The sequence below is a fragment of the Neofelis nebulosa genome, chromosome 6 (assembly GCF_028018385.1).
Source record: "Neofelis nebulosa isolate mNeoNeb1 chromosome 6, mNeoNeb1.pri, whole genome shotgun sequence".
In the NCBI taxonomy this organism is placed as follows: domain Eukaryota; kingdom Metazoa; phylum Chordata; class Mammalia; order Carnivora; family Felidae; genus Neofelis; species Neofelis nebulosa.
The window spans coordinates 66,139,450-66,159,411 of NC_080787.1; the positions used below are offsets into that span (position 1 = coordinate 66,139,450).

General features: G+C 35.9%; 1 protein-coding gene across 5 annotated transcripts in view; it reads left to right on the top strand.

Annotated features, from left to right (window-relative positions):
• The window catches only part of ADGRB3 (adhesion G protein-coupled receptor B3), a 729,921-nt gene that overhangs the window by 671,109 nt on the left and 38,850 nt on the right, over positions 1 to 19,962 (top strand). For 4 of the 5 annotated variants that reach the window (XM_058734363.1, XM_058734362.1, XM_058734364.1 and 1 more), the window contains 4 exons: positions 3,956 to 4,054; positions 4,377 to 4,548; positions 15,096 to 15,191; positions 16,667 to 16,706. In XM_058734363.1, coding sequence (XP_058590346.1) covers positions 3,956 to 4,054; positions 4,377 to 4,548; positions 15,096 to 15,191; positions 16,667 to 16,706 — 407 coding nt within the window. The remainder of the gene's footprint in view (positions 1 to 3,955; positions 4,055 to 4,376; positions 4,549 to 15,095; positions 15,192 to 16,666; positions 16,707 to 19,962) is intronic. The other variant, XM_058734365.1, reaches the window with a different exon arrangement.

Below are 19,962 nucleotides of genomic sequence, written 5' to 3' on the forward strand. Positions count from 1 at the left end.
GTTAATTAACTTAACAGTTGATGCCCCTAATTGTAAATATTGACCATTTCAGATTGAAAAAATATATATATCATGTTTATGACTTGATATGTTTATGAAACATTGTTTATTATTTAGACTCAAATATGTTCCTCTTCCCATTTTTTCTTTGTTTCCTCCATTGTATAATTAATTATTATAAACTAACCAAGCATAGTTTATGCTCAATAACTATTTATAAAGGAATGAGTGAATGAATATTTAAAAATACAGTGTCTTGACAAGTTTATTAATACCCAAATTATATTAAGTTTTTCTAACATGTAAAATATAGTTACCCAAAAGGGATTGATTGTAATTAACACATCCTATATAAAAAAAAATTGGAAATAATGAAAAGACAAAATGGCATGTGTCTTCTTAGAACATCTCAAGCAAAATATTTCACTTTTTTTTCCTTTTTCTTCAATGGGACTTTCTTATCTACTGTTTTAAACTGGTTTTATCTCATCTACATAAGTTAAGGAAACTATCAGGATCTTGTACAAGTATCATGAGATTTTTCCAAAGGGAAAGGGTAATATTTTCTTTTCGGGTAGTTTACATGGTATCAACAATAAACCAATCGGACAATTTTTTTTTTTCTAAGCAAAAGAAAAACAAAATTGGGAAGGGAAACTTGTAGACCTCAAGACCCTGCACGAGTAGACAGCATAATCTGGGTGAAATGACTGTGTTGCTGCCCTGGTGAATATGGTAACATTTGAACTTATGGGAAAATTCAATTTTTTTAACCGTTGACACTTTTTATTTTATACATGTATAATTTCCCCTGTAACAAAGAAACAAGATTTTATTTCCATTGCAGCAACCCTGTTCTGCATTTAGACTATGTGTTCTTCATACTGTATTAATTTCTGTAGTGGTCATACAAACTAGGGGAAAATATTCTGTCTCCTTGGATAACGTATCTTTCCTCTGCTCCATATACATCTAATAGTCAAATTCCAAAAGTGCCCAACCAGTTATCATCAAGTGTAGCTTTCAACAGTTAGTCCTGACTGAAGGAAGTATGTATAGCCTTTTAGTCACAATCAATCTCAACTAAAGAGAAATAAGCATTTCAAATACTGACTTCAGATTTATTTTCAGGAAAGTCCATACTTAGAACAAATTAGTTTTTCTCAAAGCTAAAATATTCGTACCATATAGTAAAATTAATTTTTAGTCACCTTTGGCTTTTCAATCTTGTTTTAGAGCCTAGAGACAAAGAGTCCTTAAACTGAGAAAGCCACATTTGTATTTAAAGCACAGATACCCAATAGCATATCTTCTCTGATAAAGGAAACAATAAATAAGTCATGTCTTTTTAATATTAATCTGATGGAACTTAACAAGATTGAAGACACTCAAATATATAGTTGCAATTATGTGAATTCCTGCTTTTCATCAGAATAATCTATGGAGCTTTAAAAAACACAAATGCCTTCACCCTATTAAATTGGAGTCTTTGGGGTCTATCTATCTATCTAGATATATATCTATCTCTATCTATCTATATAGACGGATAGATAGAGATAGAGATAGATATATAGATATCTCTATAGATATATATTTATCTGATGATCTATATATAGATATGTAGATATCTATCTATAGATAGATATATAGATAGATAGATATATCTGATGTGCAGCTACTGTGGAGAATACTGGTATAGGTACTCCTTTGGGAGAAGTTTCAAACACATTAGCATGCCTGTTGAGGCACTCATGATCCAAACTGAATAGACTATTGCTTACTTATTGTGAAAAGTTTGGGCACATGTGCCAGTACATAAGTCTTGGGTTGAATCAGTAAAATGAATAATTTAGTATCATAATTTCCCACCCTCACATCTAACTCTAAAAGCTTTGATTTTTCTCATGAGGTCTACTGATCAATCTACTTAATAGCTTTCAGATTTATTATCTCATCCAAGCACTGTTCACAAATGAGTGCACTTTTTAAAACAAACCAGACATTCTGAATTATGACCATCTTAAGATGTTTCTCTGTACTGCCACTTTTATTAACACATGCCCACTAAATATTATTTTGGAAAAACCTACTAGGAAAACATTTTATTTTATTTTATTATTTTATTTTATTTTTATTTATTTTTATGGTTCTCATGTACTTTAATTATAAATATTATAGGTCACCTATGGTTTGCTGTAGGTATATTTTATTTTATTTTTTCTCAAATTGGCTTCTATACAACACCCAGTGCTCATCTCAACAAGTGCTGTCCTCAATGCCTGTCACTCATTTTCCCCTCTTCCCCAGTCCCCATTCACCCTCAGTTTGTTTTCTGTATTTAAGAGTCTCTTGTGGTTTGCCTCCCTCCGTCTTTGTTTGTAACTATTTTTCTCCCTTCCCTTCCCCCATGGACTTCTGTTAAGTTTCTCAAGATCCACATATGTGTGAAAACATGTGATATCTGTCCTTCTCTGACTGACTTATTTCACTCAGCATAATACCTTCCAGTTCCAGCCACGTTGCTGCAAATGAAATGATTTCATTCTTTTTCATTGCCAAGTAGTATTGCATTGTATATATAAACCACATCTTGTTTATCCATTCATCATACCAAATAGCATATCTTCTCTGATAAAGGAAACAATAAACAAGTCATGTCTTTTCAATATTAATCTGATGGAACTTAACAAGATTGAAGACACTCAAATATATAGTTAGGGCAATTATGTGAATTAGTGAAAAAAGTTGATGGAGTTTAACCTCTTTCCATAATTTGTCTATTGTTGAAAGTGCTGCTATAAACATTAGGGTACATGTGCCCCTATGCATCAGCACTGCTGTATCGCTTGGGTAAATTCCCAGTAGTGCTATTGTTGGGTCATAGGGTAGTTCTAGTTTTAATTTTTTGAGGAACCTTCACACTAGGAAAACATATATTTTAAACATTAACTGCACAAGAGAATTGACGAGAGAAGTATACCATGGAAAATTATTTCAAGATGTTTTGATTTTGAATCAAGTAATTTCTTTTTGGTTTTTCATAAGAAAGTTATATTTTAATAAATTAGTAATTTTCAAGGGATTATTTTCTAAAGTAAAATGTGTGTAAAGTTTTTTTGTATAGCATGACTTTGCTTCTATGATATAGTAGATTGAATCTGAATAATTTGTATCTGAATTTACATCCGAATTTGTATCTGAAAAATCCTCCAGACTAGAATAGACCATTTAAATGCTGTTAGGTTGGAGTCTATGAAAAAATGTTCAGAAAGAATATTTTGAACTTAATGTTAAAGTGTTTTATTAAAGCATTCAACTGTCACCCCTCTTATTATAAACTAATATTTCATCAAATTTCATCAGCTCCTATATTCAGATCATCCTAAAATATAGATAATACATTGATGGCTGTGAGAAATTTCAAAATAATGAATTTGTTGAGATGAAGGCTACATCTTCCACAAATGATTAAAGACCTAAAATATATATCTTCCTATATCGGGCTTCTGAGATACATGTTTACATTTCAGAAGGTTTTAGTTGGTATGATGTCCCTTCTGCAAATGACAATGAAAATCTTTGAAGCTAGGAGTCCTAAGGCGTCTGATAATTAGAGGTCTGAATAAAGGGTTTTCACCGTATGTCTACACAAACACATGTGTATGTTTAACTCAGTGTATTGGGCAGTTTTGATCTGTAGATACAAGGGCCATTTATGGTATAATTGATGGGTATATGCTTTGCATGCAACAAAGGCCCATCTTACTGAAAGGTATAATGTTACAAAAATAATGTGTGGTGTTAATTGCGTCTTTAAAACAACCTAGAGCATTCATCTTTGATAAGTAAACTTTTCTGCATGAAATCGTATTAAAAGCTAACTTGCAGCAGCAACGTTTTTTTTGGTGACAATTCAATATTTTGTTCTTTTTGTGGGTGTTCTGTTTGTTTGCAGTCAGATGAGTGAGCCTCATAGCGGTTTGACGCTCAAATGTGCCAAGTGTGGAGTAGTTTCAACAACAGCTTTGTCAGCCACCACCGCCAGTAATGCCATGTTAGTCCCAATCATTTACATCTTCTTGTTACAAATCTTTTACAGTGCATGTGAGAAAATGCTATTGTGGAAAAAAAAATCATGTTTGCTAATATTGGAGCTAAGATGATACTTAAATATTTATAATTGGCAACTGCTTTTAAAACTGTTGTGGGATTGTCTATTAAAAAATAAATAAAACTATCCAATGTTATCTGCTTTATGGTTTCCAAGTTAATGGTCTTGGTGCCACATACAAGAATGCTTTGGTGAACAGGGGTTTGGTTACTGCCTGGGGCGTGACACGCAGCTACGTAATGTTGCTTTCTCTGTCTCTCGACAGGGCGTCCCTCTGGAGTTCCTGTGTGGTGTTGCCCCTTCTGGCTCTGACATGGATGTCTGCGGTTCTGGCCATGACAGACAAACGCTCCATATTGTTTCAGATACTTTTTGCCGTGTTTGATTCATTGCAAGGTTTTGTGATAGTCATGGTCCACTGCATTCTTCGGAGAGAGGTAAGAAAGAGAATTCCTCTGGCAGAGAGGCAGGATGGTTAGACGATTAATTTCGTTGTTAACAAATATGATCTTTTATTTTAATATCTTCAGATTAAAATCATTTCCCCTAAAGACAGTCATTTGAAAGTTAAAACTAAAGGGAAGCTCTAAGGCAAAGTTCAAGCGGGCTCCTTGGACTCTGAAAGTGACAGTTAAAACAGATAGGACCGTGCAAGAGAAGACGCTGCTGCCCGGGTGCCAAGAATCAGGGAGAGTAGATTCAGGAGAGGTCATAGGCGGAGACGAGTCTGTTAGAGACACTGGTGGATAAGACGCGGTGGGGTGGCATATTTTTAAGAGGCATAGTTCATAAACATAATACAGTGATATTTCCTACACCCACTCCCAAACCCATGTTTCTTTCTATACAGCCTATCCCCATTCCTTCATACTCTACTAATTTCATTTTAGATAGAAAATGTTGAAGATTAATGGGCAGTTCTTGTGTCTCTATACTAAATTCAGTTAAGGTTGCTAAAGATGAATGATTTTGAGATGGATATTTATTCTCAGAAAATACCAAAAATGTGCCCAGTCGAGAAGGGATAGGCAGTAATTGTCCTCAGGAACTCTAGATCTATAATCACAGCCTTTCTCCAGGTCATGGTTGAGGTTTATTGTCAGCAGTGAAGAAAACCAGTCCTGCTTCATGAGTTGAGATGCCAACCTGCACCAAATCCACTGAGAGCAGTGATAGATGTCAGACATGATTTGTGTAGGGAGAAAATATTGTTTTCCAACCAGTGCAAAAATTATGCTGAGTGCTTGAAAGCACTGACACAGTATTTATAAGGTTTATGAGTCATTTTAGTGTTTACTCTGGGGATGGTGGCGACTAAAACACAATGACACAGTGCCATGTGAGTAATTTTGAGAAAATGGTCCACACTGTCATTTTGCATTATCCAGCTTGTTTGAGAACTTTTTTATGATGTACACATTGCAAAAATACTCATGTGCATATGAATACATGCCACATGGTTTTTACAGTGATGTGTAAGGTAACCAAAGGTTTTTACCTGATTAACCAGATGGGGAGAACAATATTTCTGAGCTACTTCGGTGAAGTACAGATGTCAGCAATAAACCCATACATGTGTATTCTAAGAACATTATAGGGTGAAGAGTGACTTCACATTGTAAAGGGGGCAGTATATCATCATTTAAAAAATCTGATTTAGCAGGGTGCCGGGGTGGCTCAGTCAGTTAAGCATCCAACTTTGGCTCAGCTCATGATCTCACCGTTCATGAGTTCAAGCCCCACAACGGGCTCTGTGCTTACAGCTCAGAGCCTGGAGCCTGCTTCAGATTCTGGGTATCCCTCTCTCTCTGCCCCTTCTCCATTCACTCTCTCTCTCTCTCCTTCAAAAATAAAAATTAAAAAAATAAATAAAATGTGATTTAGCTTACAGTTGCCAAGCCTTATAATTCCTTCATCACTAATGTCTACCTGGAATATCAAGATTAAAAATCTTTCAAGTATTCAATTCTTTATAGACCAAAATTAAGTAAAAGTTAAAAAGAAATTGTATAATTTAGGGCTATGCTATTCTTGAACTATAGCTATCTTGTGGGTCTTCTGTGTTAATATTATCTATAATATGTTTATGTAACAAAATTTGTTCTAAGTGAATGGATGCATGATGCCTTTTTGATTGACAATTAAGACTGAACATTTGTGGGCTTTAAGCAAGATACATAATATATCCACACACAGTTTTCAGAAGATGTTAACACTTGAGGTGTTGAAGAGGAGAAAAGTGTCCCATCTCTAAGTAAGCCTCTCTTTTTCTTCAGAAATAAGCTTTTCAGATAGCCCTAGGCTACGATAAAAATATTCAGGTTTTAAAGTGACATATCTTGATGGCTTATTATCAGATTTTTGCTCCTTACATGAAGAAAAATATTTTATTTGGCACAAAAATTTATTTCCATCAGAACTTTTTTCATACTTGCTAATTGAACTAATAAATGTCAAAAAGATTATTTATGGGGAATTAAATCAAATCATATAAGTGCTTCTGTTAAAATAGATGTCTGTAAATATATGTTTTCTGTTTTAGCGGGGAGTAAAAATATGAATATTGGCCCTATTATTATTGCATTTTCAATAATTCGGATTGAATAATTTTATAGCTGATAAATTAATAGCAGAGTCTCAAAACTCTTCATTCTAACACTGAAACGAACAATGACATATCCATTATTTTTTCATTGACCCTTAAGATTACCCTGTAACAGTGCTATAAGAACACAGAGCAGATTTCCGTTATAGGGCAAGTCTTTTTCAGAATTTCTCAAAGGAAATTTTTACGGAAAAACCAAAAGAACCTTGTTTAAGTGGGCTTTGCAAATCCCAAAGACCACATCATTGGAGGCCTCATGGGGTTCAGAGAAACTCTTTTTGACCTTCTAACTTCATATTGCCTAACACCAGCAACAGGTGTGTGTCCTACCACCTGTGAATGCACCACACTAACATTGGCCACGGTCTAAGAGAATAGGAGCATCTTCCCATATCCTCATGTCTCCTGTGAACAGAAGTGCCATAGAAATACACTGGAGCAAATGGACTAGCTACCTACCTGTAAAATACTGGGTAATGACTCCTATCAACTACTTGATTATCCCATAGGAGATTTTAGAAATATGATTTTTACCTCCACTGCTTTTTTCCACTTCAAACTATTTTTCACAATAATCCAAGACAATTTGTATGGGTTTTATTTATTAAAAATGTATAAGCAATATAAGAAATATTTCCTTTGATTTAGAGGGAGACTGGATACAGGTATACTTATTTTTATTTCTATGTATTTTTGACACGCAGTAACATAATTTGGTCATTTGTAGTCTTTATTGATTCTTCCAATATGAATTCAAAAGTCTTTTCCCATATTTACTTTTGCAATCTTCCTGTGAAGGAGGTGGGTGTACGCAGTGGAGGAATATAGCCTTGCAGTTTAAGAAGGAGAAAAGAAACGAAACCATATAACTGGCATTTTAAATGTGATGTATATGGGGCTTGATTTATTCTAAATGTGCCTTTGCTTTTAGTGGATCCAATTTTAAAACCAAATCATTTCAAGTCAGAAGGGAAGGGAGAAATGCTCACTTTGGTGCTGTCAATTATATTCCACATTAAAAAAAAAAAAAAAAAGCAAATTGATTATTTGCATAACAATTTGTTGTGACCTTCAGAGTTGACATCTTAATATGTAAATTTTGTAAAATTTGTATTCCTGAAAATACAGTTTCTTTTTCTGGAGCAACTTTCTCTATTGAATTGCTTTAGTAGATGCCTCTGACAAACGAGAAAACAAAAAGGGGGAATAAAAGAAAAAACATTAAACCAAATGATTTATCACACATTACTTTCAGCAACAAAAACTAGGTCTTGGAAGCTAGTATGTATAATACCTCATAAGACAGAATCTAATAGAATAAATATAGTTGCTTCCTTCATTTATTCGTCATTTCATGATTGGAATTCATTTGCATTAAGCACATAACGACATCTACTATTTACTATTCTCCACATTGCTATGGAAATTCAAACCACACAAGTTATGAAACCTTTGAAATAGTTACTGTTGCTAGGAAACCACTTTCTTAGTGCCTGCACATTCTTCTCATCTCTCCTGTCTCTGGCTGTGCCTGGCTCTAAGACAATCTTACAGCTTAATGTCAGAGGGGGAAAATAACAAGATTTTGATACAAAATAAGCTACAATAAAACCCTTTCACTAAATGGAAGGAAAAAGGCAAGTACTTAAATAGATAATTTTGTTGTATCAGTATGTGAGGGTCCCGTGGCTGCTCTGTAGTGGAAGGAGAAGGGCCAAGCTCCTCTTTTCTCTTCCCCCAGCACTGGCAGGAGGTCTAGGCTGAACCAGATGAGGTCCCAGAATCTTCATCCAACCCACAAAGTGATTTTGTAATAAAATGCTTAAAATAAACATGAACAGCTTTTTCTTTCCTTTTTTTCCCTCATTCTCTCTTTCTCTCATTCCCCTCTACCTTTTTTTTTTCTTCCATTTCCAGTTGGTCTATTTCCATAAAGGATACAGATAAACAAAATGATTTACAATCACATGGCAGTGAATATATGAAACAGACAAGCATCCTTACCTATCTTACCTAAAACCAATATTCTCTCAAACCATTAAAAAAATAAATGAAGCCAATAGTGGTGAAATAACTAGATAGCAATTTGAAAAGCAGTCGTATTGCATATAATATAGTTCAGATGGAGAGTTGCATGAATCTCCAAGCCTGACCATATACAGGGAAATTAGGTGTGACTCCTTATTATAGAAACGTGTATCTGTGCACTCCCTTACTGAAAGGCAGCAAGAGTTTCAGTTAGTCTTTGGAGATGAGGGAGTGGGTGATAGGAGACTTCAAAACATAATGGGGTCCTGAGAGGGAAAATGGGGTTAGAGGATTAAGGGAGTGAAAATTTCAAGTAAGGGAAGATGGAGAGAGATTACTAGGCATGTGGTTTCCATGGAATGCACCTATGGTGAATATAGAGTGGTCTTCTCTGGGACCATCTGGGGTACATGGAGGAATAAAGCAAGTGATGTGTTCCTAGACACTTGAGTGATTTAAAAAAAAAATTGGTTGTAACTGTAACACCAAGAGAAAGGCAATACTTACATTTGAGGGCATAGCATTGATTAAGTGATATTTTAGAGCTTTCCCATGGGGGTGTTCAGTGGCCATGGTAAGAAGCCACTGTGTGTCATGTCATGAAGAAGCTCAGTAGATTTTATAAAGTTAGTGAGTGGTCCAGGATGGGAGGGTCAGGGTACTACTGATCCTAAGATTTTCAGCTTGCTCAGAAGGACAAAGATTTAACAAGGAAGTACGTTGCTAAGAGCCTTGTCTTTGTCACGCTGAATTGAAAGTTCAGGAAGAAAAACATTTAAAGATTATTTTGTTTTGTTTTCTGGGAATAGGAGATTAGCTCATGGTACTGCAATAAAACTGGATTTTATCAGGGGCACCTGGTGGCTCAGTCGGTGAAGCGGCCGACTTCGGCTCAGGTCACGATTTTATGGTCCGTGAGTTTGAGCCCCACGTCAGGATCTGTGCTGACAGCTCAGAGCCTGGAGCCTGCTTCAGATTCTGTATCTCCATCTCTCTGCCCCTCCCCTGCTGGCGTGCTCGCTCTCTCTCTCTCTCAAAAATAAATGTTAAAAAAAATTAAAAAACAAAACAAAACTGAATTTTATCAGAACAGAGAATAGAAAGCACAAAGACTGCCTTTAAATAGGAACATGGATGGGACATAAACAAGGAGGATAAGCTTATATTACTGTAGACTTATTTCCAGAAATCAGCTCATTCCACCTCTTAAGCAAGGGAATATATAAATCCTACCTCTCCTTCCAGAGTAGGCTTTCCTGACTTGAGCATACTTGCAATTATATTATGAATATTTACATCAGTCTGAATCTGCACTTTTGGTTCTCCAAGCCCATGCAGAGATCTAGGAGTTTAACAAGAGCACAAAATCAGATGAGTAAAATGGCATCAGTGAACAAATTGAAACACAGAGTTCATGGCAGAGATTGCCAAACTCAGGCATGTCTGCTAGGCGGTACCCAACCATGTCTTGCTTTACCTAAAATTCTTCTGAGTATCTGGCCAAGTGGATAGGCAAATCCCACTTCCCACTCCTGCCACTTCCCTGGGGTTCCACTCTGCAACATTGTTAAACTGGTGGCAGGAAGTCAAGTATGTCTGGAATAGAGGCTTGAAATAAATGGAAGTGTGGAGGTCATGAATTAGGATTTTAGGTCCTGCCTCAAAGTGGATGGCAAAAGGCTCAGATGAAGTATCTTCTGTGAAGGTAGGGGTGTTGGATCTGACACACAGCTTCCTCCCCCCTTTTCTCATTCACATGCCAAAGAAATGCTGTTCCGTTTTTCAGATCACATATGTGACTTGCCCTCTAGGGAAGCTTGTGCTGTGCCCAAAACTGATACCAAAAAAGCTAAAAATCTAGTTTTGAGAGTAAGTGATCCTTTAGCTGTTAAAAGATTACAGTAGAAAGTCATCAGGACTGAAATTTAGGACTGAAGTCCCTATTTTCCTTCTATGTATAGCAAACAACAAACCATTTTTTATTCCCTTTGTTCTCAGAGAAGTCAGGTAATACTTTCATAACGTGAAGTCATTCGTGTTGCTTATGGCAGTTGCGTAATACACATGAAATTGAGAAGAACCTTATTGGTTAATTTAATGATTAAATTACATGGAATTTAATATGATTAAAAAGAGCTGAGTCATTTGTTTAATATGAATCAATAATAAACATCAGATTCAGAAAAAAAATACAGAGTACATAAAAAACTCCCTCCTCCCCTAAGCTACCACACTCAAATAATTATAAAAATGTAACTCAATTTCTTTTCTTGTCTTAAAATGATCTCCGGAGAAGGAAATGAGGAATAACTGGAGGTAAAACTGTCTTCTTAAAAGGTAGAGATTTGGGGTCTGAGCTGCTTGGTAACTAAATACAGATCCCATTTCAAACAGAGCAGCTCTTTCCTGCGTGGCTTCTCTGAATTGCAACGCTGCCAGACACCGCTCGGTGCTCTTCCCCAGCAATCTCTAAATCTGGCACCAGCTTTCACAGTGACACTCTGCCAACTGCCTTCAGAGTGAGGACCAACCGAGAGGCTCTCAGCTTGCTGCTCCTGAGAGGAAGCAGATCCCTCTCCTGTGGGGGACGAGGGAAGTGAGACACACCCCTGCACACTTCTTTGAATTCATGTCTCACCCAGGAATGCATCCACAATAAATGGGCGTATAGCTTTGCAGGAGTTTTTAGAGCAGCCCCCAGCTGGAACCAGCCGGGACAACTCTGGTGGTGCCCCTGGTAGATACTTTCAGAAGACAGCCTCCATAGCATATTCTTTTTACCTCATCTTGTTTTTGAAGATGTTTCTTGGTATGCTTTTTTCATTCCACAACATGACATCAGATTTCCTTAAAGTGCCCTATATATTCCAAGGCTATTTACATACCTGTTCTTTGCTACTCCCCCAATACTTTTTAACCCTCTGTCTGGTTGTCACTTATGGCGAAAGACCCATTGCAGAGTATTATAAAGAGAGGACATTTTAGAGACTAGATTTTAATTGTGCCAGAATAAGGCAAGTGTCTAATTACTCATGGCAAGTTTACTTAAAAATTGTATTTACTTGTCTTATGTAAGTTTAAAAAATGATAACATTGCAAGATGTGAGAGTTACATAAAAATTTTTAATTAAATTGTTACCTAAAATAAGTGCCTTGTTCCCTACGAAAAGTAATAAGTTAGGTGAAAGAGCTTAAATAATAAATCTATGAATCTTCTAACAATTTTTTTTCTTCAGTCTTAATCACAAGCCAAGAAACACCAAGACTGTTATTGTCCAGCACTGTAAATATGACAGTTGGCACAGAAGAGTTCAATATCAGGATGGAATAGGCTGATAGAGATTCTGTCTTTGTTTTTTGTGCTTCCTTCTTATCTAGAATTAATACTATTTCTTGTGGTCTTGCTTTTTAAACAATTCCAGTTGTTCCCCAACAGTTCAATCCACATTGATTCACCAAAGATAAAAGTCATTTTGTTTACTTGATGGAAAATTCAATTAATTATCAAAACGTTTCCAAATAGCTGTAGATGCATTTCCCAGCTACTGTCTTGCCTAAAACACCCTTTTCTGTGACATGGAATATGCATTATGAAATCTAGCCTAATCATTCTTCCCTGACAGTGTTGGACAAATATTTAAGGCTAATTCATCTAGATCGCCTGAATGCACTTTTAAAATTTTGTAAAAATCGAACAGAGCATTTGGAATCGAGGTGAATTTCTCCTGCAGAGCTTTCTGAATTAGAAGTAACTGAAGCCCTAAAAGTGTCAGAGAGTCTAGCACTTAAATTACAGCATTTAGGGGCGCCTGGGTGGCGCAGTCGGTTAAGCGTCCGACTTCAGCCAGGTCACGATCTCGCGGTCCGTGAGTTCGAGCCCCGCGTCAGGCTCTGGGCTGATGGCTCGGAGCCTGGAGCCTGTTTCCGGTTCTGTGTCTCCCTCTCTCTCTGCCCCTCCCCCGTTCATGCTATGTCTCTCTCTGTCCCAAAAATAAATAAAAAACGTTGAAAAAAAAAAAATTAAAAAAAAAAAAAATTACAGCATTTATATGATCACTAAAATGACTTTGAATTTACTGGAGAATTTTTATGTTTTTCTGTTTTATATTTCTTCTGAATAGCATTGACTGATTCACAAAGCTGACATCATTCTCCAGAGTAGAAATGCCCTTAATCCATTGTCATATTTGGGAACTGGGGAATTTAAAGTATTGATTTTGTATGTGTATGTTATGAAAAAGAGTAAGATTTCTTCTGTATCTCCTTCACACGATCAGATAGTGGATTTTGAAGAGAAACTTACAGAAGTTGCTTTTCCATATTTCATTGTCAGACAAAAATAGCCTTGGCAGCTACACTCTGAAGGTCTGAAAATAGAGAGTGTTTAGTGGGTACCAGTTCAATTACTGTTGGTGTTACCAAGTGCCACTCTCATATGTTATATATGCCAGTATTTAGAAATAGATTTGAAAAAAAATCTTCATGTGACAAGCTCCTGGAAGGCAATATTTTGAACATATTACTTATCTACCTTTATAAATTGTGTTTCTTTAACAGTTGCCTTTGGCACAAACAGAAAATTAGCGTGTACCTATTTTTCTGACAAATATACTTTCTTAGTGTTTTCTCCCAATGCAGATTTCTGTGTAGCAAACAGTGATCGTCTGGCAAACACTAGACACATTACCAATTTTTTTATTATTAGTGTGTCACTCTAGGACCTACAGATATTACTTCTTAATCTAAAAAGGAGGAGCCTGGAAGCATTTGCATCCAAAGAATCTAACTTTGTCCATGTCATGTCTCTTTCAAGGGAGAAGCTGTATGATTTAGTTCTCAATATTTATCCAATTCTTCAGGAAAAGATGATGAGAGTAGATTTCACTGAGCTTGTGCTTATACCAATGTGTTTTAAAGACCAAAGAAGAAATTATCTTGCTCAATTATATCAGGGAACTTCTCATCCTTTTTTCCCAGTAAATCTCAGATTAAAAGATAATAGAATCATAGGATAGAAAAGAGGTCAGAGAGCACTGAGTTCATCCTCCACTCCCTAAATTCATGGCAAGAGTGATCACATCACCAGGATTAGAACCTAAGGTGGAAAAAAAGAAATAGACAAGGTCTCATCATACATACTGGTTGGCCAGGAGTCTGCAGTGGTGACTAAACCTTATGTCACTTTCCAAATCTTTCAGTAATGACAATCTTTTCAGTTGCTGAAAATAACTTAATAGGCTCAGTTTTCTTCTGGCCAACATGTATACTATGCACATCTCACAGTAAAACAGTGACAGGATATTTTATGCCAGTGCTTCTCAAAAGTAAAGATCATTCATTATGTGTTCACTTTTGTCGTCTGTGTGATGGCGCTACTGTCACACAGGGGATATGTGACATCATCTCTGCTTTGTTTTTTAATCCAACAAAACAGATTAGAATAAACTAGAGGGAGAATATCAATACTGTGAAGCCAAAACAACAAAATATGAACAAAATGACCTTGCCATTGACTTGGATAAGAAGCAACTGCGATAATGTCTATCAATAGCTTGTTAGGAGCCTAATGAGCCACAGGAAGTGGAAAAAAGACCTGTTGATGCAAAGGCATCATATGATCAGAATAACTCTCAATTGATTTGTGTGTTTCTTATTCATCCATTCATGTTTGCTCCTTTAATAAAGGATTTAATGTTCACATTTCCTTGTGGTATGTGTTTCTTGATTCAGAATCCAATTGTGAATGGGTGTTAAGGAAATTTGGCTTTGCTAAGTGATCTTCTTCTTCTTCTTCTTCTTCTTCTTAAACAACCAGAGACAAGGTGTTTTTGTTATCTTTCTGTTTCATTGTGTTTTCTTTTTACACCAGGGCACATAGTACTTGAAGGGAGATAAGAAATCATTTCCCCAGTAGGATCCCTTACATGAGACATAATGGGAAAATCCCAAATCAATTCCAGTTGAAGATCATTGAGTAATCTCATTTTCACAATGTTTAAAGCTATTATGAAGATTATGCCACACCAAATAGTAAATCCCCCTTGAAAGACACACACATTGTTTGTAACAGTGAAAATAAAATCTGCCCGCTGGCAAGAATTGCTGTTCAGCCAGACACAGCCATTGTGATAACTGAGGACTTCCCAGCGCTTCCCTCTATAGATTATGGCAAGTGATCAATTTCCTTAGCATAAAGTCCAGGTATACCAGTATACATTTTAAGAAGTAAACAAAAATGGGTATTAGATCATAAAACAATGATAACTGCTTTCTCAGTTGATTGCCAATATGGACAGTATCTTGTCATTACCAAGAGAGAAGGAAATTGATGTTTCTCCCTCACCCCCACAGGTTCAGGATGCATTTAGATGCCGATTGAGAAACTGTCAGGATCCAATCAATGCTGATTCTTCAAGTTCTTTTCCTAATGGGCATGCTCAAATAATGGTGAGCTTTTATTTTTCTTCTGATGGTTGATTAAGTCATGATTTGTGAAGGGCATAAACAAATTTTGAGTGACTTTGGCTTTAGTTCATGAACAGACTGAGAGACACCAGATAACCATTCTCTCTGGATTGCTTAGGAGGAGAGGATCTGTTATTGGCCCCTTGGTGTCTTGAGTATAGGGTCTCCATGCAACATCAGAGTACTCTCATCCGTGCACAAAATTAGGGATAACAGTTTGTCCACAAGAATATGTTTGTTTACAGATCAGAATACTGTGGACCTTCACTTCTGGTCTTAAAGCACTGGTTCTCGACCTTGTTTGTGTATTAGAATCCACACTCCAGATCAATGAAATCAGAATCTCTGGAGTGGGACCTACATATCAGTGGTTCCAATATGCAGCCTAAGGGTCGGCTTTAGCTCAAGCGGTTACTTCGCATGTGGTTACCAATATGCAGCCTAAGATTAGAACCACTGCCCTCAAATAGAAGAGGGTAGCCACAATTCCACTAAAAGGGCTGTCATTATACTGGGCTCCAACTATTGAGATTAAGGGGTACTTTAAGCGTCGGCACTTTGGTATCTTTTAGAAATAAGATTTAAACTATGATTTGTTAAAATCAGGGATCAGAGATTTCTTTTACAATATATTTAATTTATTATGAATGTTTTGGGATTAGGCAACATAAAATAGTGTAAGCTATATACTAGTAGCTAAGACTTGAGAAGGAATAATCAATTCTGTGTTAAAAACAAATATTGAAATTTCTAATTTAAAATATTAAAAAATTCTAAATAATATCATCCAGCATATGACCAGAAGAGCTTGATTAAGATGGGCTAATTTAATTTTACCATTTAAAAAAAGTACATGAGTTATTTAAAATAAAAGTTTTAGGAAAATACGGAGATGAAACTGAACCCTAGCAGGTTGTAGACCAGCTTAGTATTGTTTAATCTTCCATTTTAATTCCTAAACCTAAAAGTCTTTTGTCAATTTGAATGAAAATGGATCATGAGAAGAGCCTAGTTTGACTACCAAGGTTTGACAAAGCTGTACTATAAGATACTATATTATAAACAATATATTCAAAGTGAATACTTTGAGAATACAAAAAGACATGTATTTAAGTATGTTTGTAATAGGGCGATTCTTTTTTATTGTGGTTTAAGGAATTGCCTTGAAATTCTATCCTTTTGTATATGGTGTCAGTCTCCTGACTGAAGATGACAGTGGGTATTGTATTGCTTTATTAAAATTGTATGCCATTTTTCCACTGCTTTTATTCAGCATTCGGTCTCTAGGAAGTAGTCTTGAACACAATTTGATTATTCCTTGAGAATTTTTTTTGCACAAAATAATAATCTAGTGCTGCCTAGTCAGATATCTGTAAACTTCAGTTAATCTAGTTAGTAAAAGTCGCTTGAGGTCTTCATCAAATGATGATTCTATACCTTATTATTTCTTGTTACAGACAGACTTTGAAAAGGATGTAGACATTGCTTGTCGATCAGGTAAGAATATTTGGATTTTGAAAATATCATTAGGGATGTTAAATCATTTTTATGATTTTTATTTTAAAGAAAATGCTGCAGTTTACATACCACATATTACTGCGGATGAATAGAGAATCTTCCAAAGGGAAACATTTCAGTAGCAGAATGTGGTGGAGAGGGAGGGGTGGGGGGTGAAGGGCGAATGAGGATTGAGAAACTAAGAATTAGGAAGCACAGCAACAGGAGAAAAGCATTGACTTAGAGACCTAACACTTCCATTCCACTGCTTACTGGTTGTCAGGTGTAAGGCCAGGTTAGCCTCTTTGTGCCTCAGTTCTACCATCTGTGAAATATGGGTTGTTGCAAGGATCAAATACATTGTGTGTGTTTGTGTGGATCATACTGCTGCTATTGTTATATTCTTAGCAAGGCCCAGAAGAAACCATGCAGCAGTCTCTGCCTTAGAGCGCTAGGGTCCGTCCCATGGACATGGTCTCTGATGGCTATCCTCAGCCTGTGGCTAAACCCTCACCAGGAGTAGATGATTCAAGAGTTTCAAAGGAAACTACTTGTTTAATTTTTTGGATAATTCCAGTTGTTGCAAAAGTTTCTTTATATTGGGATATATAACATACCTTATTTTATCTTGTATTCATTGACTTTAGTGCTACTCTCTAGAATAAGACTGGATATCTACTTCATCTAAATATCTGGATGTTTAAAAGCAAATACTATTTAGTCCAATCCAAGTCCTTTTTCTCCAGACTAAACAAACCATGTTTCCTCATTCATTCCTCATAGCATTCCTCACCGGCAAGCATGGTCCCCCACATAGCCTCCAATTTGTCAATAATTTTTAAATTATGGTGCCCAAATGTACACATTTGTTCAACATTTCTCATAGTTGGCTCTTTGCTTATATTAATGTTATCTACATTTGCATATTATTTCATAGCAACTGGTATATTACTACTGTCAACTTGTCATGTAAACCTCAAAGACTTTTTATAGTAGTTGTCACAACTTTACCAGTATAGGATTATATAGAGGCTCTGGGTTTTTTTCCCTTGAAGAAAAATCTGGCCTTGCATTTATCTCTGTTTGCTAGTTTCAGGTTAGTGTTCTATCCATTTGAAATTTTTTGGCCATTGAAAGTTTGATAAGAATATTTTCTGAACATTTATTCAAACTGTCAATAAAAAAGTGGGATGGGAGAAGAGTATAGATCCCTGCTGTGTTCAGTAGGGCACTTCCCACCTACCCCACACTGACTCCCTTTAAGTATATTTTTCAGACTCAACTGATAAACATTAAACATCTATGCAGGCTCAGAGATTACAGAGTTGTTATAATCACAAGAATATGAGAGACTAAGTTCATACTCTCATTTCTTTTTTTAAATGCTTATTTAGCTATTTATGAGAGGCAGGGGATGGGCAGAGAGAGAAGGAGAGAGAATCCCAAGCAGGCTCTGCACTGTCAGCACAGAGCTAGACATGGGGCTCAAACTCATGAACCATGAGACCATGACCTAAGCCAAAATCAAGAATCAGATGCCTAACCAGCTGAGCCACCCAGGTTCCCCCATATTCTCAGTTCTGAATTTACTGAAAGTACTCACTGTAGAATATGGTACCAGCAGAGCAGAATAACTGTCATAACTTGGGAGCACATAGTGGGCCTGGGGATAGGGTATTAGGAATCATTCTTTCTTGTTTAATATCCAACAAAATATTGCTAAGAAACAATCTTACTGGTGTTTGGATTTCTAAGTCTACCATTTCTGTTTTTGGAAAATTGATAAAACATTCTCCTTTGTTCCATCCGCCTCCGTAATTTCTCAAAGATCACTAGCCATGGTGCCAGGTTCCACATCTGTGTTCCAAGATGGGACATGATCTGCCTGGGGTCCAGAAGCCCGAGTTTATTTAAAATAACTAAGTATTCATTGGATTCCTATTTTCCTACCTTTAGTTTAGTTTTCTTTCAGTCTCTTTTGGTGTACTCTTCACAGTTCTCCTTGACAGAGAATCAAAATAGGAACAATTAGTTTTGCCCAGACCAGCAGTGTTAGCATCATCTGGGAACTTGTTAGAATTGCAGACTTTAGGCGCTACCCCAGACCTACTGGGTGCTGGGGTACAGTAATCAGTGTTCTCACAAGCCATCCAGGTATTCTGATGTATGTTGAAGTTGCAAAACCACCGTGTTAGACCATCCTCTCCAAGCTGTGATCTCATTCATCAGTATTCATCCTGCTCTTTTGTTAAATGACCCCTTAGCCCCAGACTTCATTGCATTCTGGGATTTAGTATTCCTACCATTATTTTATTGGAAAATATTTTTGTAACGTTTTCATTTTTTGTCTGGGCCCTTTTTAACTGAGCTCATCGGGAACTTTCCTCTGAGTTTTTCTAGAGGTTTGTGTTCGTGTACAAATAGATTTAATTTTAAAGTTTCAATTCATGGACTCTGAGTAATCTTTCTCTAAGTTATGTTGAAATTCACTTTCCCAAAAGGTAGAATATATATCTGATAATGCAAAATATTTAGGTGCTTTTTGTTTTGTTGTGCTGTGTTTGGGTTTTGCCTTTCACAACTTAGTTAATTTCTCGTCAAAGTCCTATCCCTTCAACATCATGTCTGTATGTGTAGGTGGTATGCATTTGTTTATGTTTATCCAAAATTTGGATATCTATTTTAAGTAAGTCTAAGAGGAAGACCTATCTTTCATATCGAGTAGACACTATTTCATAAGAAGACTTATCTTTCCCCAAATATTTAAGATATATAATTTTTCAGTAAAGATAGCTGTGTCATTTGATAAAAATGTTGTGAGTAGAACTACAAATGGTATTAACTGATACAAAACTAAATGTAGCTTGTACAAATACAGATCATAAAATCAGTATTCAGTACCAAAGTTGCACTTATAGTTTACAATATGTTCATAAAAGTATAAAATTATCTGTATGTCCTTAATGTCAAAAGACATGTGCCTGTAACTGCCTTTAAATTGTATTTCTATAAATTTTGGATTAATTTTTACATATAGTTAAGATTAAAAATTTAGAGATTTTTTAAAAGTATTTTATTTAGAATGTCATTAACTCTATTAATTTAACATAATTTGCCCATTAATGTTTTTATGCAAATTGTTCCTAGCAACCACAGTTTATCACTGATCTATTAAGAGGTTTAGAAATAACTTTTTAAAACTAAATGATTCTACCTTTTTATATAATAAATACAAAAAGTTACATCCAAATTGTGG